Genomic DNA, 9,266 nt, shown 5'->3' on the forward strand with positions numbered 1-9,266 from the left:
AACACATTCATTTTACAATGACTTCAATGTAAAAGGGTGTGCCAGCTCAGCACACTTTTACTGCGGAAGCTATACAGGAAGTAGTTAGTGGGCGTTCAAATAGCAATCAAAATTCCAGGCTCTTAAACTATTATATTTTAGGAATTACATTCAGCAAGATCAAAAGCGTTCTTATAGTCACATTTTCATAGTTCAAAGTTCAAGGCATAATTATTTTGGCCCGGTTAGAACCCAGAGGAGGTCCGACATGCGTGCACGAATCACTACAAGTGCCAGTGTATTTGGCCTGGACATATGTCACGTAACCCCCCAATGACCACAATGCACTGAATTTATACACTGTAAAAAAAAAAGTGCGGTGAGCACACTAAAACCGTCGCATATAGCACACTTTTTCAAAAAAGCGTGCTATATGCGACGGTTTTAGTGTGTCCACCGCACTTTTTTTCAATCATTTTTTACAGTGTAGTGATTCGTGCACGCATGTCAGACTTCTTAGAACCACCGTGCATGCATTTGTACAGTACTCCCTTGGGTTTGTACCAATACACCAATACAATGGCGGATCCAGGGGGATCCCAATGTGCAATAGCCACTGCACTCTATACACAGCAAAAACACATCATGACTGTTATATGAGATGCATCATCGTATTTTAGTGTTAAAATGACTACCGTATAGCGTGTAATTTTCGTGGAGAAAAAATTCGTGGTTTTCGTGGTTGGAGGTCTAACCACGAATATTTTACCCATGAATGAAGCGACCTTGCCTACCTTTATCTGCAAGTGCAAGCAGCAACCACGAAAATATTACCCACGAAATGTCTCAATATTGCTGAACCACGAATATTTTGTCCCCCGAAAATTACCCGCTATACGGTATGTCATTTGTACTTGAAATTTCAAAAGATTTGTTTCATTTATGTTAATTACTGTAACAAATGTGTTTTTACTGTGTAGACAGCCATGTTACAACTATTATTTCGTACGGTTGGGTGGATGTAATCTTTGTTTATCTTCAGAACATCTCCTTCCACCGCCATCATTCGCCTGCATGTGTAAAAACGTTATAGGGACAGTTTCATATTTATACTGTGACGACTTCTGAAATTCGTGGAATGCAATAATGTCCGTTGATAATACGTTCGTAAAAACAAATGGTTTAATAACCAGTTTCCTAAATAGTCGGCTTCCAATGAGACCGACCGCACTAGCTCACTGAATTTCTTGATGGCATGCACTTAATACTCTATGACCACCAGGGACATTCGACTTATTACTAGTTATATCAATAATAGAATTAAGCTGTATATGGTATCGATTCTTCCGAATCCGGCACACTACTGATAGTGAGCATACTTGTGTTACATATTGCGTAGGCTTCAAACAGACTAGATTTACTATTAGATTCTATTACGGTACATTGTATGATCGAGTAGTTCAGGGTAAGCAAAATGTCAAAACAAGCGATACAGGGCCTATAGCTAGCTAGCTATGCTGGATCCATACAAACACTCAATTTCTGTTGGCCCTAGCTGTTAGACTAGTGACACATGACAAGCATGCAGCTTACCTCAACTTGAGTTAACTCAATGTCTACGTCCTCAATAGTCGCCATGTGATTGAAAATTAGTTCAGCAAAGGCGCTTGTAGGACCAGAAAGCCAGAAATCGGAAAACGCGGAAGTGAAGGGTAAATGATGTACAGTACGAATCTGTCTTCAAGCTTGCATGCTGTATCCTTCTGTAAAAGCCGGTAAGCAGTAAGAATTCAACTAATATTTATATGGCACCTAGGGGGAGGTGGGGCTTGCCATGATAAAAGCGGTAACTGGCACTTGCTAACCAATCCAAGCAAGTATTGCACATAATCATGTTTAGCTTAGTCGTAACTCTTAGTCTCGAATACCCGCCTCAACCTAAAAGCTTGAGTCTGGTCAAACTCACATTGTGGTTTGGTTCAAGTGTGTCCAGGAATTTCTTGGACATTTAATTGGCCACAAGTGGGTGTGGAACATGAATAAAATTATAGTCTACATGAATATCATTATAGCTAACCGCCACAGCAGCATGGATTGTTACGAATTAGCCCCAGACATGCAGAAGGCGACGTAGGAAAATTCATGGAGAGAGTTGTAAGGATATGATACTAGAACTCTCCAGACTAGCAACAGGACCTTTGGAACACCTTGTCGAAATTAACAGCCTAAATGCTCATTTATGTGAATGTGACCGTCGACCATGGCTTCATGGCCCTCTAGCTCTGTGCAATGATGGCTTCAAGCTCAGTGTTTTTCTCGTAGGCTTTCAACTCCTAGCCTTAATTGATACACTGTCTGATATAGCCCTCTGTGTATGTTCTGTCCCTAACATGCAACATGCGGTGGCTTGTGGCTTTATCACTATGCTTGTGGGCGTGTAGTCCACTTGACTTTGCTGACTGTGCAGAACAAAGTTCATATGTGAGTTGGACCAGACTCAAGCTTTTAGGTTGAGGCGGGTATTCGAGACTAGTAACTCTTGGGCATGCTGCACACTGCCATTCTGTTTTTTTTTTTACTGTAAATATGTATTGATATACTGTAAGAGCTTTTGCTTTGATGTGTTCAAACATTCCCAGCAAAACTCATGGCCTCTTCTTGCTGATTTGGTCTCCAGTGAAGTAACAACCCTTTCATTCAGAAATTAGGTGAGGTATACGTACTTATGTCTAGAGCGTTTATCTGATCTTATACTTTTCATATTAGAATATACAGCTGATGGACACACGACAGAGTTTTGCTGACATTCATTGTAGAGACTTTTCAAAGCACATACGACACAAAACTGGCCAATTTCATGACAATGCTCTGATTGAGTAAACGTGTACATTAATTTTATTTTAGTGTGCAGTCAGATGTTTGCTATTTCTCACCATCATTTGGATCACTAATTATTTTTCATAAACTAGAACACATGTATCACAGAGTTTGCTGTTCCCATGTTCTGCAGCCCTTCTGTAGAACTGGAAGCCATGATTAGTGATCATGAGGGCGGCCATAATATCAAAACGGCTGACTCAGCAGTTGGAATCATTCCTGTCCTAGCCCCGCCCACTTTCTGGACAAAATGGAAGAAGCTAGTCGTAGTAGTAGTAGTAGTAGTAAGGTAGCAACAAGTCAGTTTAAAGTGCCAAGCATTTCCATACCAAGAAAGAAGAAGCCTCCTAAGCAAGAAGTCACCCCAGAGACGCCTTTAGATCCATCCAGGGATGTTGAGAGCTCACAGGAGTTGACAGAGCAACCAAAACCAAACACCCTAACCACGATACCAAAGGACACAACAGGCGAGGAACAGAGTGAAGTAGTAGAAGATCAGCAAACATCAAAAGACGATGATCCTAGTAGACGAGCAAACGAAACGGCTACATCAGACAAACAGGCAGGGAATTTCCCTCCCGTCCCGTACATCGTACCACATTGGAGTGGCGCTCCCACTGAATCATACTTCCTGTCAGTCATCAAGAACGGAATAGTCATTGAAGAAATCTCCCTATCCGGCAAACCTTTCCTCGTTTTTGGTCGCCTCCTGTCTTGTGACGTACAATTGGAGCATCCCTCACTGTCACGCTACCATGCCATACTGCAATATCGACCCCCTGATGGTGAAAATTCCGACGCTGAGCAATCAAGCGGATCAGCATTCACTGGAAATACAAGAGAGCCTGGTTACTATGTGTACGACCTTGGTAGTACACATGGTACATACGTGAACAAAAGCCAGATCAACCCTCGCTGCTACTGCAGGCTCAGAGTGGGGCAAATGGTGAAGTTTGGTGGAAGCTCGAGAATGTTTCTACTGGAGGTAAGTGTTTTAAGTAGAGCTATACGTGGTAGAATTTCACCTTTACTAGTATTGTTCCATAATTATGTGCTAATTAACTAGTGTAAGTACTTGTACGTTACTAATGGCCTGCTTAGAATACATGCAGCTGGACTTGTATGAATTACACGTTGTATAGCCAGTTAATGGTAATAATTTGATGATCTACATGCACGTACGTACTGTATATAATTATACTAAGACCTAAATAGTAAATGCGTATTTTTAGCTTTGGTATGCAGATAGAGAAAACTCTACATACATGTTTTTTTCTTTTAGAGTGGGACCGGGGGTCAAGCTGATGTGGAGGCAAGTGCTGAGGAGGAGATTCAAGAGATTCTGGAACAGCGAGAGAAGGTAGAGAAGAAAAAGGCAGAGTCAGAGGCCGCCAGGGAGCGACAGGCCAAAGAGAGGGAGAGTATGGGTGCCATGTGGGGAATGTGTGAGTGACAGCAACCATTTTTCAAATTGTAGCAGCTAGTCTCTCCATAACCTCAGTCCTTGTGATAGTTTACTCAGCCACCTTTTTTCCTTCTTTTTACCTCCACCTCCCTCACTTCCTCCCCCCCAGTACTGGAGGATGTCCCGGAAGAAACAGAGGAAGAGCATGAACTAGACCCGGAGAGGGAGGCCTACTATAGTGAGGACCCAAAGAAAGCTCTCTGGAAGTTCTTTGACAGAGAAGGACTCGAGTTGGAATACGAAACTGTAGAGGAAGGCCCACCCAGAGCCCGGGTGTTCACCGCCAAAATTAGGTGACTATCATGAATTGTTTCGTTCAATTTGCAAAATTACCTTATGTACAGTTATAGCAGTATCAATTCTGTATAGCTATACTGAACGTCACAGGTAAATATGCACATCTGTGGTTTCACTGTTTAGATCATTTTGCTGGTATTAAATCATAGCCTTAACCACTAGCAAACGTTGTTTTTCGTTTTGCGAATTCACATTTTTGCGATTTTACTCTCTTTCGCAGAAATTATTCCCGCAAAAATAATTATGTCAGTCCGGGTATAATTATGATATCGACTAATGCACACCTTAGGCAGCTGTAACTATTTTATTTACTATAATTATGACTTTTTTGATGTGATTGCATTTAACAGTTAGGGGTGACCCGGCCCTCCCCTATGTATGAAGCCAATATGGAATGGTTACATAATTATACAGAATTCACCGGACTGCACTAGTGTAGCTCATTCCTTTTGTGGTATCGGGCTCATTGGCCTTGTCTGCCTGATTCTAAGCTCTCCCCCGGCCCTCCACACACACACACACACACACACACACACACACACACACACAACACACCGTGACCCCTCCATACGCACACAGACTCCCGATAGACACAGCGACTGGAGAGAGCATCTATGCAGAGGCCAGTGTACAGGGTAAAAAGAAGGATGCAGTGCTGCAGTGTGCCCTCAATGCCTGCAGGGTACTTGATGCTCACGATATGCTCAGGGAAAACAGTCAGAGTGAGTTGGTATATACTCCAGTCAAGCTCAGTATAATGTGTTACCTGACCTATATATTATAACAGGTCATACATCCTCTACAGGTTAATATGTGTTGTGTTAGCGGGCCATGGTTTTAATACAGCTATACTGTTAGTCTGCTCTGTTAAGGTTGATTGTTAAACTGACTCTTTCTTCGCTGTACAGTCAACTGGAGCACTAAAATATATAATTTATGAAGTTCTTGGGATACCTTGATGCTTTGCCTTTGTGTACATTGTCTCCACACCCCCTATTCAGAGCGTAAGCGTCGTAAGCGTAACTGGGAGGAGCATGACTACTACGACAGCGATGAGGACACATTCCTGGACAGGACCGGAACAAGTGAGGTCCCAGTAATAATAGAGAGGTGCTGCATGATGTGTTAGGGAAGAATTTATTGTATAAACCGCATTTTAACTAGACTTGCAGTTATATAATTATTCGATGTATATATACGTACATGTACGTACATTAATTGTATGTATACATGCTGCTTAAACATTATTCAACAGGAAATTCTGCACTGCAAATCATACTAATTATCGTAGTACCACAGACTGTTGGCTGAAGTATGTAACTAACAATTAATTTGATTTTGTACTCAATTAAAGTACATGCAGGTATACAATACTTTCTGTGTGTGTACGTACAGTTGAAGTGAAGAGAAAGCAACGTATGAAAAAAGCAGGAGTGTCACATGATACGACACAAACCTACCGCTCTTTGGTAAATACATTCATCCTAGTACATATACACACTCAATAGTCTTGATACCTCTCCGTAGCAAGAGCAACTCAAGTCCATTAAAAAAGAGATATCTGAAATTGAACAGAAACTGAAAAGAAATCAACAAGGTGTGTTAGTACGTATACTAAAACAATGTACTAAAAAACTATACTGTATAAAGTTGAATTTTTAATTTACAAGTCCCACAAATCAGTTTTTTTCAATTCAAGCTTTAATTTAGCAAGCTGATGGGAAGCACTCCTTTTTCTTAAACGCTCTGTATAATTACGTGCTTTGCGTTACTTTGATTATTAGGCTGCTAGATGTAAACAGGTTAGTACGTACTTATAACCTGGTTACGTTCCTTGGTTGTGCACATGACCACTTACTTATACCTATATTCACAAGTACGTACGTATAGCGTGAAATTTTCGAGGCACTTATATTTCGTTGAATGGCCTCTAAAAGCATTTCGTTGCACGAATGACTGCTTACCGGAAGCCACGCCCCCTTTAATCTATGCAGATAATTCTATACAAATTTTTGTGGACTTACTTTTCGTGTAGGATTGCTAACCCATCATAATAACCATAATCAGCGAAAATTTCACGCTATACGGTAATTAGATTCCATCATCCACTTGCATGTGCTATCCTTTTTTGAACTTATGCTTTGTATTTTTCATGCAGTCAGTGCTGGTGGTGGTGATGAGGACCTGGACCAGTTCATGAAAAGCGTCCGTCATCAGTTGGACCCATCACAAAAGAGAGAGCTCAAACAGAAAGTACAATCTCTTAAAAAGGTACGAAACAAACAGTTACGTATGTATATACAGCGCATGTACATGTTGTACAAATAATAGTTTAAAATTAACCCGTTAAGTAAAGTGGATATTATTATTAATGGGGTATAAAATTACAACCTTAACGCCGTTAAGTTATATCCGAGCCAATACTATAGGAATGTATTTATGCTCTCATAGTTCAAGCACGTATAATTAACATTTTCAGTTATTACTAATGAAGCTGTTATTTTAGGAGGAGGAGAGAGTGAGCAAGTTGGCATCCATTGCTAGACCAGCTGAAATGCCAGCCAAAATAAGGTATAATATTATATACATGTACAGTACCCATCAATAAAAAGTTCCCGTTCCGTTTGCGTAAAACGCACCGCAAAAAAAAACCGCATAATGAACGCATTGTATTATGCAAAACGCTATCGTTTTCACGCATGCGCAGAAAAATTGCTGAGCAAGCAGATTCGTTAACTTGTGATCGTGCGTACAGTGTAGAAGTAGCTAGCTAGCTAGCTTGTGTACTACAGTATAGCTGATTGTCTAGCGCTTTAATCCTCTTAGTTAGCTTATAGATGCTATTTTGCAACAGTGCACCGTTTCCCCAGTTGTTCTCGGTCTCGCATCAGCCCCAAGACTAAGTTGCCCTCCATGCAAGTTATTTGTGACCTGGAATGACCGTTTTTGAAGACCATCGTCTCTTCTCCAGTATGTCTGACTGCATGTCTGCATACTTTATAATAGCTAGCTAGCTCATTGTACTACAAATCATACAGTATCATTGTGTAAGTAATTTCAATTTTTCATGATGACGTCACCGTTTTAATTTATAATGAGAAATTGATTGGTCGCGTTCTGCATCCAGTTTAACGCTACCGTTTATACGTGCGTTTTTAGAAACGGAACGGGAACTTTTTATTGATGTATACTGTATGTGCACACTATACATATTTTAATTTGTAGTTATAGTACTATATAATTTTGTGTTATGTATAAATATTATTCTGTCTATGACATTCATCATACTCAGTTTCACTCTTGTGTAGTTCTATCGACTGAGGAAACTATTTAGACAGTTATAGATTATTTTGTGCGCATACAATAATTGTAAACATTTTTTTAAACTCTTTTTAGTGATGAAGCTATTGCCCAAACACCTGAGGCTATCATAGCTTCAAAATCAAAAAGAGCGTTCATACCTCCTCCCAAGAAAGTACCTGCCAAGACGAGCAATAAACCCTCAAGTAAAGAAGACCTAGTCACAAGGGAATCGGCCAAAATGGAGGTCGACCCACCACCGCCACAGGCAGACCCCCCTCAGTCAAAATCAGACACCTCCGCAAAAATGGTGCCTATCAAGAAAAAAAAGAGGTTGCCCCCAGTGAACGAAACAACAAATCAATCTTCAGAGGTACGCATGAACTCTGTCACTCATGCACTTGTGGTATTGTATGGTGGCGTAACTAAAGTCTATTTGCGTTGAGTTCGACCCCGGAAGTTATGTGGTCAATTATGGCTTCATTTATGCTTTATGTTGTGGACAAGTATGCCTAGGACTTCTACCATGCATGGAAATGCTTTTACTTTTAGCTGGTTGGAGCTTACCAGCACTACAGCATATAGATAGAAGCGCTTTTTAACAAGGAATCCAATGGTATAATTATAACGCTTTGAATTTCAGTAAAGTATGACAAAATTATGACTACTTTATGAAGGTCAAACTCAACACAAATAGGCTTGCAATGAGGCAGGAGGAGGCCTAGCTTTGCCTCCTGCACTATTGAATTTCAAGTGTCATGTGACTCACCTCACTCTGGCTTTTTAATAGCTTTGGCTAGCTAACTCTAGCTAGCTAACTCTAGCTAGCGAACTAGGCATATAGAATGAGCAGAAAACAGCTCTTTATCACTGTCTTGTTGATTAATTATTATACTGTACGACTGTATTGCAGTTGTATTACATGCCTTTTTCTCTTTCTCCGCTCTTGCAAATACACTATAGACATGCACATGCTTGCTTGGCTGTATACACACCCACCACACACACACACCCACCACACACACACACATGCACAGCCTCAGTGGCCAAAAAACGATGAAGACTATAGCGACTGGATGCCCCCAGAGCGTAAGTGACATCACTTTCTTACTAATCATAATAAAAATTGTGCATGTTTTTATGCAGATCAAACTGGAGACGGAAAAACACATTTGAACGAAAAATTTGGCTACTAAAATTTATTGTATACAATGCTCTGTATCTGGATTATTATGTTTCACTTTCATTGTAAATATGTATATAGAGCATGCACGCCACTTGATTAGATGAAAACAACGGCTGGTCCATGTCCCCCAATTAATGTGTTTAAGTTACAATGACCAAGAAC

The 9,266-nt window shown here is 40.5% G+C and overlaps 2 protein-coding genes across 3 annotated transcripts in view; one reads left to right on the plus strand and one right to left on the minus strand.

Annotated features, from left to right (window-relative positions):
• LOC135352113 (transient receptor potential cation channel subfamily A member 1 homolog) overlaps positions 1-3,029 on the minus strand; it is a 29,248-nt gene extending 26,219 nt beyond the window's left edge. Inside the window, exons 1-2 of one of the 2 annotated variants that reach the window (XM_064551285.1) lie at positions 2,913-3,029; positions 989-1,049 (exon numbers count right to left, since the gene is read on the minus strand). In XM_064551285.1, coding sequence (XP_064407355.1) covers positions 989-1,049; positions 2,913-2,918 — 67 coding nt within the window. In that variant the 5' untranslated portion in view covers positions 2,919-3,029. Of the gene's footprint in view, positions 1-988; positions 1,050-1,572; positions 2,508-2,912 lie in introns of those variants that run through there. The other variant, XM_064551284.1, reaches the window with a different exon arrangement.
• A 39-nt stretch (positions 3,030-3,068) lies between these two features.
• Positions 3,069-9,171, plus strand: LOC135352099 (kanadaptin-like). Its single transcript, XM_064551265.1, has 12 exons — positions 3,069-3,841; positions 4,139-4,301; positions 4,431-4,614; positions 5,198-5,340; positions 5,620-5,703; positions 6,014-6,087; positions 6,146-6,215; positions 6,777-6,889; positions 7,125-7,189; positions 8,015-8,291; positions 8,956-9,007; positions 9,065-9,171. The coding sequence occupies exons 1-12, from the start codon at positions 3,107-3,109 to the stop codon at positions 9,112-9,114; spliced, it is 2,010 nt and encodes a 669-aa protein (XP_064407335.1). The 5' UTR covers positions 3,069-3,106; the 3' UTR covers positions 9,115-9,171.
• The last annotated feature ends 95 nt before the right edge of the window (positions 9,172-9,266 follow it).

The sequence above is a fragment of the Halichondria panicea genome, chromosome 1 (assembly GCF_963675165.1).
Source record: "Halichondria panicea chromosome 1, odHalPani1.1, whole genome shotgun sequence".
NCBI classification, from domain to species: domain Eukaryota; kingdom Metazoa; phylum Porifera; class Demospongiae; order Suberitida; family Halichondriidae; genus Halichondria; species Halichondria panicea.

Excerpts from the sequence above, each read along its gene's own strand:
- LOC135352099 (XM_064551265.1), top strand. The coding sequence starts at position 3,107 with ATGGAAGAAGCTAGTCGTAGTAGTAGTAGTAGTAGTAAGGTAGCAACA. Across the intron at positions 4,302-4,430 it reads GGGTGCCATGTGGGGAATGT|TACTGGAGGATGTCCCGGAA; the intron begins GTGAGTGACAGC and ends CCTCCCCCCCAG. Across the intron at positions 5,704-6,013 it reads CCTGGACAGGACCGGAACAA|TTGAAGTGAAGAGAAAGCAA; the intron begins GTGAGGTCCCAG and ends GTGTACGTACAG.